Here is a 19,437-nt window from a genome sequence, read left to right as displayed (position 1 = left end):
AGGAAGCTGGAATTCTTCTAACAGAGTGATTTTCGGTGGGCCTGGACACACTTTTTACGCCCCTGTTTAGTGAGATAGAACGAGGGTCTTCTTTCTCCGACTGAACTATCATCAAGGCTTTTGCCCCCCTCCCCTTAATAAGAGAGTTTGTGCACACCTATGCTTGGTACTTGCTATTACATAGAGCTTCTTGCATATCCATGTTTGTTTGGAAATGTCGCAACACAACAAAGAAAAAGAGAGCACTCACCTCAACCATGTGTTCTTCCCACAACCACAAATGGAAAACCATTCCGAAGAGCTCTGAAGAAAAGAGGTAAAAACCTCGTTGCACAAATTATTTTTCAAGGAAGATTAAAATAATTGACTTGAAGCTTAAAATTAAATTAAGAAATTAAGCTTTGGAATCATAGGTCATTACAACAGGAAGAAAACGCACCTATTCATTTTCTAATAATGTATCATATTAATAAAAATAACATTTCGAGTTATATAGCATTGAAGACTTAATGTTCGTGGTATTTGAAGAATGTGTCATTGCTTTCTTCACATCCAAGTTTTATGCATAAATCATCAGTTTATTGAATTTATAAGTTATAAAATAATCCGTAAGGTAGGCCCTGCCTCTTACGAGACTTCCACACTAGGAATATTATCTACATACTTTCCAGTGCATCCTGGTTTACCAATTTTTGTTATAGATTTTCGTTCCGTCGTTATAAGTTACCGTGTATATTACCGCGTTTTATATTGAGTATATCTTTATTATATTGCAAACAAATAGCAGAAAATGTTGCTTCTCAACGTCCCCTTCTAAATATACTTCTACGCAGAACTCTTCATGAAATAAAACACCACCTAAAGGGAAAAATACACAAAACAATACTTTCTTTCAAAAATTATTTTATTTTTTATATTCCACCATTATTTTGAGATAAATCTAACATAAGGAATGGTATTTTCCCTGAACTTGCACATAAATAACTCCATTTTTCTTTGCCTTCTTCCTAGTAAGAAAACATGCTCACAAAAATAACACGTTTCGAGATTTATGTTCTCATTACACTACTATTGTTACCTAATATCTAATGTTTTAATCCCTTACATCACATATGAATCGAATTCTAATCTAGTTTAGGCTGATTTAGCGAAAAATATATATACACATGTTTTCTTTTTCATATTTTTGGAACCATATCAAAACAATATAGCTTTCATGTGGCTGAGGCTATATAATAAGTACTACAACTCGATATTCTATCATTTTAAAAAATAGATCGAAAGACATAACAATAAAAATGCACATCAAGCACATCGTAACTTGAAACAATCACGCTGCAAACGAATTCAAGATAAATCATGCATTTCAACGTTGTACCTTTAAGCTTTGAAATACACTGCGTCTTTTGTTAAAGTTCAAATCTCTAAGTAGAAGTAATCTATTTATAAAATTTTTCAATAATTGACACGAAGGATCATGTTTTCTCAATTGTAATAGTACACATAATACAAAGTGTTAAAGAAAAACAGTACACACTACCACAAAATTCATGGTCAAAGAGGAAAATATTAGTGCAATTGAAGGTCGGGCGTGGATGTCAAAGCATGGGTTACGATATGTTAGGCCTTGTTATGATACAAAACACGATCATCTTGTTGGTATGAAGTGATAACATAACATTCCTTTTGAATTTGATTGCCGCAACTGCTTATCGTTAATGCTAAAACCTGGTGTACAAAACGGAATTTACACTAGGTCAGTTTTAGACGAACGTAAACTGGCTATCAAAACTTTATTCTGGTAATAGGAAAACCAGACTTATTCTTTATGTAATAATTTTATGTCCAACCCATACCATCTAATTCGAGTAATTTTAAAAGTAGCTATATGCTAAACACATTTTTTTAAAACTAAGAAGTATGTAACTGAAAATATATGTATTACAAGAAACATTGCTTTGAATCCAGGTTACAATTAGCGAAATGTTGTACATAAAAATTACTCTCATTTTATTATTTAAATCCATATTGATTGTCTTGAAGAGTATGTACATCTGATTGAGATATTTAAACCTTTATCTAATACTTTTAATTCGTAGAGTAATAAGAAAGAGACACTTGCAGAAATAAAATGCAAAAATAAAAGATGTTTTGCTCTTGGAAGATTAATGCAAAGTTCAGTCTTATCAAACCGTTAAAATCAAACTAGCACTAAGCCTATTATAAGTGTAATCCATAGTTAATCGAAACAAAGCTAAGAATTTTAACAAACTCTATTGGCTTAAAAAAGCTATAAAGGATGTGTTAAGAAAGATACAAAAGTACTTCCGAAATTTTTGGTTGTAAAATGCCAAAACTTGGAGTTTCGGTCTAAATAAAGGGTGTAGCATTCTAAAAAAACCTGCAGGTTAAGTAAGTCTAAAACGAACACAATATTCATTGTTTATATGTATAGATATTACTTTTTAGTGCTTAGCGTGATTCCTCTACCATTATATTATTGATGTATATTATACGTATTTCGTGATCATTTTTAACGATATATTGTTTCGTTGTTGAGATATCCTATTATCAAAAATTACAAACTCTTACATAAATGAACAGAAAACTATTTTTCAAATTATCCAGGCTGCAAGGATATAATGCTAAAATTTGCTATGAGCAAGACATATTTCCGAAAATGGTCGTGTTATAGTGTAGAAAGCATATTCAATAATAGCTACGATAGGCAAGATACTTGAAATTTTTTTCTATCTTAAAAATATCATCTCCACGCCCCATGAAACTGAAGTGAACAGAATTTGTGATAGGGATTTAGTATGGGGGACACATATTCTACGTTAGAATTTTTCTTATTGTACGAACCCTGCTATGAAATGTAACGGAAGAAGATCATTGTACGTACGTGTTTTGTTTTTTGTTAAGAAGCAGTCGTGCAGTTAATAAATTTTTTACAACATCGAAGTAGTAGAACTACATAGGAAGACAATAATTTTTTTCGTGCTCTGAAGTAGATTGCATCACCAGAAACCAACTATGTTCGCTACACTTAAAAAAAGTCCATCGTGTACCTTTGGAGTCCCCATCACAATTTCTTTATGTACACAAAATAAACATTCCATAAAAAAAGACCACACATGATTTGTTACTGGCACACACTAACTCCACTGTTATAACAACATCCACGTTCACACAGGTAAGACTACAGGCCAGCTGAGAAGTCTACCATTTATAGTTACATCAACCACTTACTTTTCTTAAAAAGTGAATATTTAGAACTTCAAAACACTCACTAAACGTCATATCTAATTGCAGGACTTTCGCACGGTACATGATTTATTTGTAATTTTTTTTATCGCTTTAAAACAAACGAATCGTTACGTATCACTGCTTTAATTCACCTTTCCTTTACACCCCATGGGCTTAAACGGGGTGGTTTTCCGTAGAGTGATGCGTTAATGTTACCAGGCAACTAGTCAATTGTTGGCTATTATGATTTGTTTACGTATAAGATATAATTAACTGAGACTAATGACGCATAATCTATCAGATTGTGTTGCTTTGTTTACTCATTCCACTGTACTGGTGATTGGTGGTGGAGAGAGGTTTCTCTGCTTTATTTGTGGTTGTGCCTCATTTTGCATAATACAATACAGACCGATTACTATACAGGGCTATTACCAGAAAACGGATTTATATGTAGTAAAAGTGTGCTAAATATGTAAATACATATTTAGTTATTTTCACCAAAATATGGAGTTAAATATGGACTTAAAATTGTAAAAAATAGCTATATAAAATACAGTCTCGGCATTGTAACTACAGTAAAATCTCGTTAATCCGGACAGGCAAGAGACAAAAACAAAAAGTGTGATCCAGAGCCAGGTCCGTCGGGCACATCATCATAATATGGGTATCGCATATATACGTACTGCATTGTATGCACAGTATTGCTTTACATTTTACTGTACTGTATAGTGTATTTAGGCCTATGCCCTTTAAATACACCATAATAAACGTGTTTTGTTGCTATAAACGGAGTTTTAATGCACTTTCTACTGTTCTTTAGGTTATTTCAGTTAATTTCGTTAAACCGGTCAACTTATCCCCCTATTAGTCCGGATTAACGAGGTCTTACTGTATTATCGTGACTGTCTTGAAGAGAATCCAGAAGCGAATCTAGTACGCGTGCCACAAAATCGTTGCTTCTGCCGCTGCTGTCTGGCGTGCAACTTCATTAGTAGGGAGGGTGAGGTTAGCAATGGGCTGCTCGACTTGGGACACTTCCAACGTTGCCAAAATAACATTTGTAATAAGCAGGAGCCGATGCTTGAGCTCTCATTCTCTATTGTTGACATATTGTAAATAAACACGAATGTCAAGTGTTTCTTATGCAATAGCAAAAGCAAACATTTGGAGGTGAAAATAAACGTTATTGTTCGGATGACAGAAAACTTATATTTAACGCAATTGGAGGGTATAAAAAAGATCGTACATTTTCGTTTGTTTAACGTCGCTTCGGAATTTGTCAAGTTACTTCACCCAACTCTTTCTGTCACACGGAACAGTTATTGCGCGAATATGGAGTAGCCTATATGTTGAGAAATGTCCTGAAATATGGGAATAATACGTAAAAATAACTAAAATATGTGCCAAAACCTAATATATGTACAGATATGGAAAATAAAAACGGAATGTTTCGAGTCTACATGCCATGATGCTCAAAGATAATACACAATATAGCTGATTTCAGCTTCATACATAAATATGTATTTACATAACCGTTCCCTGGTTATTACAAATTATCTTCTCGTTTTTAGACACATGTAATTCACGTTTAATGAAATGTTGATAACCCTGCTGCATAATAACTAAGAGAGAAAATGGCTGCCGGCGAAGACAGAAAAGCATTTTGTGTGTTAGATTTACACGTACACCAGTCTGTTATTAGTGTGCACTGTGCAGCGATATTTCCGTACAAAGTTTGGTGCAGATCCACCCAGTGGGCATTCGATTCTGATTTTAAAGAAATCTACAAGAGAAAGTCAACTGGCCGCCCGTCAGTAAACGAGGGAAACAGTGGAATGGGTCCATGGACGTCCGGAAGGGGGGGAGGGGCGTGGCCCCCTGGAAAATGAATGCCCACCTATCAAGTATATATTTCACACATAATTTCATTTCAGTCATAGTAATTTATGTTAATTATTATAAGGTTGAAGGAACATGATAAATTCAGACTGAAACAGTATTTTTCGAGGGGGCATCACTATTATGGGGAAACATATCCCTCCATCGCCTCCTGGAAAAAAATCCTGCAGACGTTCATGAACAGGTCCATGCAAGTTTTACCAAAGGGATCACATTGAACACTTGAGAGGTCATGAAATAAAACTTCATGAGTTACTCTTTACATTGACATAACCTTCTTGTATCTGAGTTTCATTAAACGTTATTTACGTGTCTGAAATGGGAAAGATCATTTTCAATAGCACTGTATATATTTATGGCCAAGTATGTGCAAGAATGAATACTCAATGTTTATTTCTGACGTGATGTGTGGTTATGTATGTCATAATATAATTTCGAGCTTGCACTTTATAGAGACGAAATATAAAACACAATATTTAGGAAAGAGAAAGATCACTAAAACAAAAATTCTGAAACTAAATACAGTAGAGTCTCGCTTATCCGACATAAACGGGCCGGCAGAACGTCGGATAAGCGAAAACGTCGGACAATAGAGAGGTGTTAATTTAATGTTATAATTTTACACATTACGAACCTAATGCAGTAATCATGCACTGAGTAGCGAATGACAGACACATGAGTCATAGTGTAGGCGGGCGCGCCACGCGGTAGAGTCCGGAGATACTAAAAATTGACTACGCTCACGCTCGCAATTGTAGTTCTTGTTGCCGATTGATGATTTTTTCTTCCTGTGGTATGTCGGATAATGCGGATAAGCGAAGGTCGGATAAACGAGACTCGACTGTATTTGTATTGACCGAAGCACTTCCTTTTAAATTCAATCATTATCTGTTGAAAGTTCGTTGAAATATCTTTTTGATATTGTAAAAGTCAGTAAGAAGAAACTGCGTTTAGTTCCAAATCATAGTGATATTATTCTCGGGTAATGTACTTCGGACCCGCATCACTAGGTGGCAGCAGCACCCAATTTAATCAGTTTAACACAAGAGCATGATATGGCAACACTGTACTAACGTCTCATCAACATACAAAAAGAGCTCGGTAACTAAAGTTGAAATATGCATTTCTTTTAGTAATATTAAGGGATACAGTAAATGCGACTACTTCCACAATATATTCTCGTAGTACATAAGTGTCATTTTTGGATGTGCCTTGGCTTGCGGTAGTAAGAAGCACAACTTGGCATGTGTTTTTTCAGTCTGGCAATATGTCTGTGGTTTGGAATAATGAACGCATCATAACAAATGTATGCTCAAAAATTGCGTTTAAGAAAGTTGTGCTCTTCAGGACCGTATATTATTTTCATTTCACGTATCTGACATTTTATAAATATTGGAAAGCTGGAGCAACGATGAAATGCAAAACTCCGTAAACTTTCAATTGTGGGTTGCGTTACGTTATCCTTACTGTATAACTTTGTACCTCAAGCCTTATTAACGAAACAATGATTTTCTTAATTCTTGGTACTCGGATATATCTTGGAAATTCCTTACGTCACAACCGAAAACGAATTTGCTTTGTCTTCTCTTCTTCTTCTAATATTGGCTCACACCGGCTTTAAGCGATTTCTAGTCAAAGTCTTTGTCTTTTCTTGCTAATGAAGTTGATTTTATAATTTTATTATACGTTTTCTGTACTTGTTTACATTTGTTATTGTCGTGCACAAATACTGGTCTTGTTTCAATGTGATCTGAATACACAATATCTGTAGTGAACTTTATTATTGGCAAAACTAACAGCTCATAACCAGTCAACAGTTCCTAGACGGAGTAACGATTTTGGAAGATGAATAAAATTGTAAAAGCATGTGCATATAAATTTGTGAGCATAAATTGGTGTAATTGTATATCTTCCCAACACCGTTACTTAATATACCCAATACTAACAAAAAATTAAAATCTTACCTTCACATTGTCATGAATCTAATCGGGACACTGCGCAGTTTCTTCCCCTTGCGCCTTAGAAACTGAAGTCAACCACCCACAGCAAGGTCATCATACAGGAGTCAATGTTTGTAACAAAGTTTCTATACGTTACGTCACTGTGCTTACGTGAAGCTACATTCGACAACCTGAACATACAGGTTAGTGATATTGCATTGTGACAGTTCATTTTGTTTGTCGTTATACAAACCAGTTCTTAATGTGAAACGTAGCTTAGTTCGAAGTAAGATTTTCATACGACAGCTCTGAACAGTTACGATAAAGGTAACTTTGTACGTTCAGTTTCATGTACTAAGATAAAAATTTAGCACACATTCCAAGAGTTTATAAACCTGACATAATGCCATTGCATTTTGAGAAAACGTCGATAAACATACGATAAATTGACAGTATTCAAAATGACTGTATGCAAGCATCGTAAATCTCGTGAAATGGAGCACGAAAATAAGCTCATGCACATATTTTTCTGCAAAAAGAATGTCTGACCGACCTGTTTTCCTTACAAGTTGTATTAATTTCATTATACTAGGTGCCTTTATCTTTTTTATCAGAATTTTAGTCGTTATATAAAGCAACAGGGGAAGGAATGATGAAGTAAATCAAACTATGTCATGATTATGCGAAAGTCCTGCAACAGAAAATTCCTCACTCTTCTAATGAGCAGTCATGAATCAACAAATATAAATTGGATCGCTCTAAAAACGAATCCCAAGGTCTCTTATTAGCTGAGCAATCTTCTTTCACCAAAGAACATCACTATCTCACCCGAAATTCAAACACATTTTCTTAAGCAACTAACTCGGACGCCAAAAAATGGTACACACATCTGTGCACGGTAACACAGTTCTCGAACCCAGCCGTACAGGTGGCAGCACAGGAACCTGTTGGTCCGCTTTTGTTTGTCATTTTTGCTGGACTCATCGTAGGTATTTAAAAAAGAAACACTAGCCAGTCACAACACAACAATCAATAAACACACACATCCATTCACATAAAAAATATGCTCAAATAATAATGGTTTATTTGTCTTGCTAACATTTTCACACGGAAAACCCAAATATCGGATTAACTCACGTCAACACTTAGCAGGTCAGAATCGCACGCCTCATTGTCACATCTTCTGCAGGATCCTTGAGGTTTGATTGGTCGTCTGAAGGATGAATCTTTTCCCCTGATTTTTGTTCCTAAAAGCCTGTTACTGAAGGTTTCGAGGTTATTGCTAATTTTGGCCTTATTGCGATGGGAAGTGAATTAAAAGGGGGTAAGAGATGATCAGCAAAATGGATGTTTGACTCCTGCACTTTCACGTTCATCGCTTGAATACGGAGGCCAAAGTAATTGGTATCCACAACCAGTAGTCGTTACAGGAACCTCGAGACGGGTTACTTGTTGGTGTTGGTGGCAAAACTACTTCCACTGAAAAAAGTAACAAAATAGTTAGTTTCAAAGGTTAAACTACTGATTAATCATATAGGGTAAAAGAAGGGATGTTCGCCATGCTGGGAATTTAGCCGTACTTGTGGTTTTTGTAATCGTAGATAAAAACTATAGGTTGGAAACACTCACTGATGCCTGTAAAAAATCAAGTAACATGTGCCTTGTTTCCACTGAAATCTGCAGTGTGGTGAGCGAAATAGCAAGCAAGCAGTACAGTTTGGAATGCGCAGTTGCGTCTACACAGAAGACAAAGAAAGGTGCCGAATTCCAATACTACGTTGGAAATTGTCATTTCGTGGCAGATAAGAATTATTTTTCTTCCTTTTAATTATTGATATCGTTACCTCAAACCGTAATAATGTCGTGAAAAGATTTGTTTTGGAAAGCGTGCATGTACAAGTAAACATAAGTTGTTTTCTTTCGACTATGCATTTGCTGGTAAATTCGCCAGAGTAACAGAAAATGTGTCGAATTTCCCTTCCTACAGGCGATCTTTCACACACAACTTGTTAACAATGCATATGAACATTTAGGCCTATGTTTCTTAAACATGTTTGTATTGACATTTGTAGGTCTTTTACACTTTGTTGTCTGAGTTATAGGCAACAACTTGGTATTTCATACACTTAAACTGACGATAAAATGATAAAATAAGTTATATGGCGAATTTCCCAGCATGTGGCGGGAATTTCGCCACTTTTTCTCATTTTATTATTTTGAATATTACGTCATAAGTATAAGTAACACAGTATTTGTGTTACATTCCTCATAATCCACAATGACTACTTTTTGTATCGTATAAATTTTGTTCTTCTCCCCCAATGCGTTTAGAAGGAAAAATGAAAAGCATTTTGGTGACGAACTTCCCCTCCATTACCCTACAATCAGTGTCAAGTTAACGTCTAAATATGAGTTGATTACAATACAAAATGCAGGAATATGCACAGCAGTATTTTGAGAGAAAATGGAATAATAAATAGCCACAGAATTGGATTACTGTCTTGGACTATACAGCCAATGAAAAATTGTCCATCGCAATTTTCATTTTTTTCTACTTCCTCTTGTTTTAAGGAAGGCATTCTGTTGGAAAACAGCTTGAATTAAAATGGTGATAGACAATTCGCTTACTCTATTACTTTAGCCGTTGTGTGTACAAAACACCGGGATTTTCTCTTTCTAACATTTGATCCGATTACCTTTTGAAGAATCGAACTAAAATGTCGATATACACACATGATTCTATCACTACTATAGGTGGCGATTTTGTTGAACCGCGGTGTGTGTCGACAGAAAAGAGTTGCCAACCGTAGTTGGCTTTTAGATTTGTGACTTTATGATGCCAATGTTAACTGTAGTGAATTATCTTATATGTAATATATTCTCAGTTCTAATAAAAACCTTCGGAAAGCAACTATGCTTTGTTCGCACATTCATAATTCACGGAAAATCATAACATACACAATAGTGTTAGTAACAGAATTTGAAATATCGTGCACTTCAAGCCTGAATTGTTTCATGTACCACAATCTCGAACCAACTTCGTAAATAGATTATCATAATCCATTAGTGGTAAATGCCTGAGAGGTACGTAAATGTAAACAACATGTCATTACATTTACTCAAGAGAGCCATGTGAAGTGAAGGAAAGAATGAGAATTTCTTTCGCATTGTGTTTCCTAATACAAAGGATATTTATATCAAATAACGTAATACACAAAACTGTAATTAACAAACAAATAAAATAACATTACGTTCGATATTTTAACGATTCTGTGAGATTAGGTGAAAATTGCCCTAGTATCTTCTGAGCAATTGTTGAAGCGCCAACTGATCTGCATAACATCGCTTGCTTCAATAAACGACTTGGTCTGAGTTTCGTAAAGTTGCCTCTGCAGGAGGAAAAAGCCTTTGTCTGCTTCCAAGGAATGAAGTCGGGAATTAAATCTGGCAGCCGCTTCCCTCGTGTCAATAATTAGATGAAGAGTTGCTGGAAGGAGTATCTGACTTGGGATTCCATCACATTTTTCTTCTGTCAGTTGGAAGTGAAGGGAGGCGGGTAAACATTCGTAGAAATGCAGGAAGGGAAGAGAAAGAAAGGAAAACAGGATGATAGAGAGAGAGAGGAAAGGAAAGAGTAATAGATTTGGAGAGAGTCAATGAGATAGAGAACAGAAAGAAAGGAGTATCAGAGAGAGTAACACGGAATGAGAGAGTGAGACAGAGGAAGAGACCCAGAGAAAGAGAGAGAGAATGAATTAGAGAGGCTCGCGCGCGCGCAAGCACACCCACACAGAAAAAGAAGGAACGACGAAGATAAACACACACACAAAGAGAGAGAGAATGAAAGTGGAAGATTAACCGAGAGAGAGAGAATGAGAGAGAAATAAACAGAGAGAGTTAGAGAAAGAGGGAGAGATAAACAGAAAGAGTTAGAGAGAGAGAGAGAGAGAGAGAAAGAGAGAGAGAGAGAGATAGAAAGATAAACATAGAGATTAGAGGAAGACGCATACACACAGAGAATGAGAGAAACGGAGGGATAGACATACACAATACACACACACACACACACACACACACACACACACACACACACACACACACACACACACACACACAAAGAGAGTTTTGAATTTGTGTTTTAAGTCCACTTTATGCACAGTAAGGTTAATCGGTTACAGTTTAAAGTGGGATCCGAACTACTATGTGCCTCCACCGGGTATCAAACCTGAGAGAAAGAAAGAGAGAGTTAGTGAGAAAGGAGAAGAAAGTGGATAAGAATAACATACACGCAGAGAGTGAGGAAGAGAAACAGAGAGGACGCTCTATGCACAAAGACTGAACACACAAATTTTCCTATAATAGGGTTAGAAAGGGGGAATATGTAAAAAATACAAAAGAACATTTGAGGCTAACTGAAGCGTTTAATGAAAGAATCTCCATGTAGATTGCATTCTTGATGAAAAGCTTCTCTCTTGGAACAACACGCCAGAAGAGCTGCTGTGATGCAGTTTGGACGATGCAGACTGAGAGGATAAGAACCTAAGCAGAAACCCAGAAGATCAAAGGACTTCTTCTGAACAGAGAAGTTGGGCAATTGCCGCCCGAAGCGAAAAGCGATGGATATCAGTGTACGGGAAGTTATATTCTTTAAAAAAATGCTGTTATAATTGGTTCGTAGCGGGGGGAGGTAGGGAGAGAGAGAGAGAGAGAGAGAGAGAGTGAAACAAAGGGAGAGAGAAAATGAATAAGTAGAGATAGACATAGAGAGGTAAAGAAAGAGAAGTAGAGAGTAGTAGATAAAGAAGTAGAGACAAATAGAGACAGAGAAAGAAAGAGTACAGTGAGTCATACAATTCCTTACAATAAACTGAAAAAGATACTTCCTAATGTTCATGAAGTGCTAAAATAAAGTAAAAAAACAACAAAAGACAATCATATTAATTCAGTTAGAATTGTTCAAAAATATATAGGCTATTTTTTTCTTTTCGACTCGTCACGTACCTTAAGAAGTAAAACTATTTTAGTTGACATATCGGTTCAAAAGTCTGCCGATGTGCTGTGTTGGCACTGCAACACCCAATACGCTCAAATTAACCTTGTCCTATGAATCGGATATTAAAATTCCAGGTCGTCTGACTACCATGCGAGCAGAGGCGTCTCGTGAACGCATGCGTCAATTGTGGGAAAAAGGACAGCTTGCTCTGCGACGACATTCATGAGCATTTCTACATTCTAATTTCTTCATATAGATTGATTGATTCATTGATTTAGTTTATTTTACTTCGCGTTTTATGACTCTTGGCTAATTTGCGAAGATGGGGATGAGTGATGAAATTGATGAATGGACATTCACAAACAACCAAGCCCGAGCGGGATTCGAACCCGGGACCCTTGGCGTCGTAGCGCGATGTGCTAACCAGTCGGCCACAGGTTCCGGTTTCTTCGTATAGGAGAAGTATTTATTTTACACGAGAGCGCTGAACTAAGCTTATATTACATTTCTTGAATCTGGAGTGAAGGAAAGTAATAATTATTTTCCCACAATTAATGCATGCGTCACTTCAGATCCAATAAATGTAATATAAGCTTAGTTCAGCGCTCTCGTGTAAAATAAATACTTATCCTAAATGAAGAAATTAGAATGTAGAAATGCTCATGAATGTCGTCGCAGAGCAAACTGTCCCTTTTTCCCACAATCGACGCATGCGTTCACGAGACACCTCTTATTGCGAGAGACCCGGGTTCGATCCCCGGCGGGGGAAAACCGAAACTTTTTCCACCTATTCAAGCGGCTCCGGCGCCTACCCAGCGTCGTATAAAGTCGGTATCTGGTGGAAACTCTTGGGGGTAAAGGTTGTCAGGGGTGTGGTGCTGATCACATCACCCCCAGCTTCGACCGTGATGAACAAAATGTTGGCCCCTAACTCCACACTCCCTATACGCCTTCATGGCGTGGTGCAAAGTACAGGGGAGCTCTTTAGTTTATTTTACTTTACTGTGTAATTATCCGAAAAGAACAAATATTCTATGCACCTACTCAACGGTGAGACTAGCGTCCATTAGCAGTGGCATTAGTCTGGTTTACACTGTTCGAGTAGACGGGAGTGTATTTGGGGTGAGTACGAAACTGATTGCAATAGAAAGGTGAAATCATTTGCAATTGCTATGGAAACACTGATTGATAGATAAATAGCATTAGCGTAACTCCAGAGTGTAATAGTGGACGAATATACTGTTGAAGGAGAAGGGGTCAGTTGTTCCCCCTTTCGTAATTTTAGTCGTTAATTTCCATTGCGAAATGATCCAAAAGAACTTATTATTTTAATAATCGAAAAGAGTATTATGCGTAGTGCATTTAATTAGTAAATTATTAGCAGAATAATAACAAGAAATATTAAGGTAAGATGCAGGAAGAAGGCCAGAGCTTCATGTTTATATATTCAAACATTTAATCCAAAGAATAAATGACTCCTTGAATCTTCAACAATCCAAAAATAAAATTTCTAAGACAGTGTGAACTTATGAAAAAAAAAATCCTCCTAACCTTCAGATATTTTTATTGAAGGACGTGTGCAAAGTTAATAAAAAAATAGAAAAAAATATGCATTCTAGTATATTAACGGTATGAAAAAAATTCTGGCGACGTCCATGCCTTTATCCATTATTTGCTATTATTACTGCTATCGAGAGAAAATGTTGGGGTTTGGAGCTCAGGGTTTGGCAGTAACGAGTTACTTCTAACGCAGTTACAAGTAACTGTAGTTCATCGAATAACGTTTCAGCTTATGCATACGTAGGTAAGCTAATCGGGACAGGACCTACAGTTTAAAGTGGAATCCGAACCACTTTGTGCCTCCACGGGGACGGGGTATCGAACTCGGGACCGCTTGATTACAAGGCGATAACGTTACCATTACGTCATGTTAAATGTAACTAGTTACTTTTGTAAATTAGTAACTATAATTGAGTTGTTACTTTTTGTATGAAGTAACTGTAACTGTTACTCAGTCACATTTTCGATGGAGAAACTGCAACTGTAACTCAGTTATTTTGGATGAAGTGACTGGCCCTCCCCGATGGCGCAGTGGTAGCGTCATCGCCTTGTAATCTAGGGGTCCCGGGTTCAATACCCGGTGGAGACACATAGTGGTTCGGATCCCACTTTAAACTGTAGGTCCAGTCCCGATTAGCCTTACTGTGCATAAAGTGGACTTAAAACACCAAATCAATCAATCAATCAATGTATGAACTGACAGTAGACGCAACTCAAGTTACTTTTTGGATCCCTCACTCAGTTACTTTTTGGATGAAGTAACTGTAACCCAGTTACATTTGGATGAAGTAACTGTAACAGTTTTTTGGATACAGTAAAACTCAGTTACTTTTTGGATGAAGTAACTGTAACCCAGTTTCATTTTGATGAAGTAACTGTAACCCAGTTACATTTTGATGAAGTAACTGTAACAGTTTTTTGGATAAAGTAGAACTCAATTACTTTTCGGATGAAGTAACTGTAACCCAGTTACTTTTTGGATGAAGTAACTGTAACCCAGTTATATTTTGATGAAGTAACTGTAACATTTTTTTGGATACAGTAAAACTCAATTTACTTTTCGGATGAAGTAACTGTAACCCAGTTACATTTTGATGAAGTAACTGTAACCCAGTTACATTTTGATGAAGTAACTGTAACAGTTTTTTGGATACAGTAAAACTCAGTTACTTTTCGGATGAAGTAACTGTAACCCAGTTACATTTTAGATTAAGTAACTGTAACTATAATTTAGTTACTGTTGCGGATGAAGTAAGGCTCAGTTACCTTTTTGATGAAGTAACTGTAAATCTGCTACAGTGGACTTTATCTAATTCGAAATTGGATAATTCGAACAGAAGTTTATTGATCTTGATATCATCTTTATGAAGTTAAGACTTTGTTAAATCGTGCTTTTTTCGTGTCTCCTTGGATTTCGAATCTACTGTACTTTAAAAAAAAAACCTTTCCAAACACTGGTGGAGTTTCAAACAGGTAGCCGAGATACACATGATGCTCACCTACGAAGGAAACCTGCTTCTTGTCCACGTACTCGTCGTCCTCGGCGTCCGCGCTGAGGAACGCTGGGATGGTGGAGATGCAGCTGAGCTCCATCATCTCCCCCGCGTGACGCTCCTCCACCTCGAAGGTCAGCGTGACGGTCGTCGTGGCCAGGTTGCTCCCCACGCGGTGAGGGTACTTGGGGTAGGTCCTCAGGTACCCGTCGTCCACCTGCAACAGAAGAACTCGTTCAAGTACATGCCTCATTCTATGCTATTCTCATAAAAACATGAAAGGATCATAAATTATATTGATAGGATTATCATCTTAATTATTTATTGTCACAAGTCTCGGTTAATTTTACAATTTTTTACCGTTAAAATTTAACGGCTTCTTCATTTACAAAACATGGTATGCAACCGTTCTATTTCGTGAGAGCACGCTTGTTTGTGTCGTCACCTCTCGGTGCCGTGATTAGAATAAGAAATAAACACGACATACCAGTAGGTAACCGTTTGAAATATTGAGTACAGACACACACTCGGACATGTTTCAAATTTAAATACATAGCTAAAGATAGATCTGAGTATAAATTGCAGTTGTGTGCATCTTAAAACCATTGAACTATATATAAGTGGAAGGACTGCTTTGCGGCGCAAAAGTGAAGCCATTCTCTCGCTTAGTTACTCCATGGAACGTGGGAAGAAAAGCTGAAGTAGACTAAGTTTTCTATGGCGGCAAATGTATTTTTACGACAGATTATTTACTAAATAAAAGCCATAATGTATGAGAAAATATTACAACGAGTATGTCATCTATATTCAAACACCACGTGATTTAAGATTAAAATAACAATATGAATGTATCTTTAAGAACTTGTTGGTAAAAGTTGATTAATATCAAGAATTCCGCAGATGGTGTCCACATCGTGTTGCCACAATATTATTGTTGATATCAGAGTGACACTCTGAGCACGATTGGATTGAAACGATCAAAGAAATTTTGGTAAGAAAAGAAATGTAGTTTTAAAGCACGGATCCGTAATTATTTATTTATAAATGCGACCGTACCATGTTCAACCCACTTAAGACTGGAAAAATTGTTCGAAACTATACATGACCTCTATATGAATATAGTGAAGAAACATTTAATAAGACATTCATTGTATCACTGAATGCATAAATATGGTTAAATTGTGTTTCTTTTGGTGCTATACGAAAGCAAAAAGACGAGAAAATACACGCTAGCTTATGGGATCACCATGCTTTCTTCCCTTCTTTCCTGGAGGAACTAATCGCAAAAGTGGCTTCAATTTTCATAGCCGATCAGCGTTGCAGCGAGCGTTCCAGTTATATATAGTTCAATGCTTAAAATTAAATGATTGAAATTACATTAATTACGGTCAACAATGTAATATATAGCCGTTAATGGTTGAGTAATCGATTGATATGCTTTTTTACTTCGCCTTTCTGCCACTGTTTGGCTAACCGTGAAGATGAGGATGTATGATGATATGATGAAATTGATGAAGGTACATTGACAACGAACACCCATGCCAAGGCCGGGATTTGAACCCGGTACCCCTGACGTCATAGCGCGCTGCGGCCCGTTAATGGTTTTAAAACAGCCATGCCTTTGTTTTTTTTTCTTTTTAACGTGTTTGGATGGAAGCAGAAATTGACGATCCAGTCAATTTCTTAGAGTGCATATTTTTACGTAGTTCAATCTACTATTATATATTTTTTGCTTGTGATTTTACTGAACACATTTTGGGGAAAAGGCGGGCCAAAATAAATTCTGGAAGGGATCTACGAGTATATATATATATATTTTTAAACGGAGTATATCTAGGGTGTTCGGGAAAGGCACTTAAGTCACAAACTGCGAATTTTTGTTGCTTTCTTGTAAGTCACACTGAATCAATTAAAGATCACTATAATTTTATATTGGGCATGTGTAAAGATTCTAAACAGTGATTATCCAATCTGTATATCATGTTTAAAATGTTTTCTATGGAAAGAATAAACATAAATAAACTGACTGAAGTATCATTGCATTCCTTGACTTAAAAGTTTTTCCCGAACAACCTAGATGTAATTATTCGTCACTTATCTGACGAAGATTCGTACAATTTAAATCATGCGTTGAACGTTTTACGTACAAATAAGAAATCTTGTCATTTCACAGCTGGAAGTTTCCACAATCCACAGGTGAGGTAAGCGATGAATATCGTAGTGACTTATGCTTTGCAAACGAGGGATTCCGGATTAGATTTCCGGTAAAGGCACATAGCACAATGGTTGAGATTCTACTTTAATCTGTAAGTCCAGTCCCGATTTACCTAACCGAGCATGAAGTGGACTTGAAACGAACTTTGACATACGCACAATGGCTTTTTTTTTATGGCGAAAAATGTTTATCACAAGAAAATGAAATTAACTGTGATACATTCATACACGATCGCACGTTCGTACATATTTAAATTTGTTTCGTTAACATGAAAGGCTATTAGTTTTTATTCAGTTGCGTACCCAGGTTTCAAAAAGGGCGTTACGTATACTTTCTTGGTAGTCAGTTCTTATTCCAGCTTCTTCTCCTACCTTTGACGCTCATTTTGTTTAGGAATACTAGGCCAGAGAAAGGTTATGACCACACCAAATTCCCCCCGTTGACACACCACTGTTTTTCATGTACTGCGTACCACCACAGTCGCACACACATACAGGGTGATTCTAAAGGTATAGTACAAACGAAAACCACAGATACCTCCCATGAAATAGAGACGAAAGTTCCCCTTCCACTTTGCCGAGAGATGCCTCCGTGAGGAGCTAGACAACGCCGAAAACGTGTGAAAATGAACTTCACACCTCTGTACAGCCAGTACCAGTGAAGATAGAAAGGCGGAACAAACGAAGTCGAAAGGAACACCAAAGTCGCCCATCCGAAAAACACTAGGCGGCAGCTGCGCAACGCATGCGCATGGGGTTCCACAAAGGAAATAGGAGTGTCCCGCAAGACAAGTGAAGGGAAAGGGTAGCGATCGACAACGGTAGGGAGAAAAGAAGCAATGAAGCATGAAGTAACAATTGCACAGCGGGAAACAAACACATGCAGCGCGTGGGGAGTCACCAAACACAGTGGGGAGACACCGCAGCAAGAACAAAGCACTGTTCAACAAAAGAGAAAGAGGACCGGACGGGGAATGGTACCTGTCAAGGATACAACAAATGCGGGACGAGGGATTCCCCGTAGCAGCACCGAGGGGATGTCACACAGAGGTCGTGCGCCAGCAGGACAAACACAGCAACTACGGGCATAGGAGGTTTATTGCCACGCAAAGGTGCACTTACAGATAGGAATAGTACGTAGTACGTAGTCGTACCCCGGACTGACGTTGTTACAAAAGTTGCTCAAATTGACGACCACCAGATTCAATGCAGGCATTGCAGCGTCGCAGGAAATTCTGGCGAACCCTAACAAAAATCCCTGGCATGGTACACACCTCGGCCGATGCTGCAAGTATCCGCGCTACCAATGTTTCCTTGTCAGGCACCGGGGTCTCGTAGACGAGTGTTTTCACATGGCCCCACAAGAAGAAATCCATTGGTGTGAGGTCAGGCGAACGGGCGGGCCAGGGGACGGGGCCCTCTCTGCCGATCCAGCGCTGTGGGTAGGTATGGTGCAAAAGGATTCGCACTGTGCCATCAAAATGTGCAGGCGCTCCATCCAATTGAAACCACATACGATGTCGCACGTTGAGGGGTACATCTTCTAGCAGCTCTGGAAGGACTGATGCAAGAAAGGTGCGATAGAGGCGGCCATTTAAACGTGGTGGCAGCAGGTATGGACCGATAATCTGTTCATCGATGATACCTGCCCAGATATTCACTGCAAACTGGGTCTGATGGTGCACCTCGACTGCTGCATGTGGATTTTCATAATCCCACACATGGCTGTTTCGGCAATTGAAGATGCCCTCACGGGTGAATGTTGCCTCGTCCGTGAAAAGCACATGGCGCAAAAAACGGGGATCGTCGGTACAAAACTGCAACAGTCGTTGACAGAATTCCACACGTCGTGGGTAATCCCCAGCCTGCAAAGCGTGGACTTGCTGTGGATGATAGGGATACAGCAGATCATCATGAAGGACACGCCACACTGTCGACTCTGATACTCCCACTGCACGTGCAATGCTACGGGTGCTAGTGGAAGGTGTGTCGTCCACGCGAGCAAGTACGTCCTCCTCGACCGCCGCGGTGCGCACATGTCTTGGGTGACCGACATGATGGCCTGCACGTAACACACCCGATTCACCAA

At 37.9% G+C, this 19,437-nt stretch overlaps 1 protein-coding gene across 1 annotated transcript in view; it reads right to left on the bottom strand.

The window, feature by feature from the left end:
- Positions 1 to 5,461: 5,461 nt before the first annotated feature.
- Positions 5,462 to 19,437, bottom strand: part of LOC145988322 (nephrin-like) — a 580,912-nt gene continuing 566,936 nt past the window's right edge. The window contains exons 5-6 of the mRNA XM_083123185.1: positions 15,141 to 15,351; positions 5,462 to 8,567 (exon numbers count right to left, since the gene is read on the bottom strand). Coding sequence (XP_082979311.1) covers positions 8,461 to 8,567; positions 15,141 to 15,351 — 318 coding nt within the window. The 3' untranslated portion in view covers positions 5,462 to 8,460. The remainder of the gene's footprint in view (positions 8,568 to 15,140; positions 15,352 to 19,437) is intronic.

This window comes from Lepisma saccharinum, chromosome 5, assembly GCF_977018435.1.
Source record: "Lepisma saccharinum chromosome 5, izLepSacc3.1, whole genome shotgun sequence".
Taxonomy (NCBI): domain Eukaryota; kingdom Metazoa; phylum Arthropoda; class Insecta; order Zygentoma; family Lepismatidae; genus Lepisma; species Lepisma saccharinum.
This window is presented reverse-complemented; position numbering and strand designations above follow the sequence as displayed.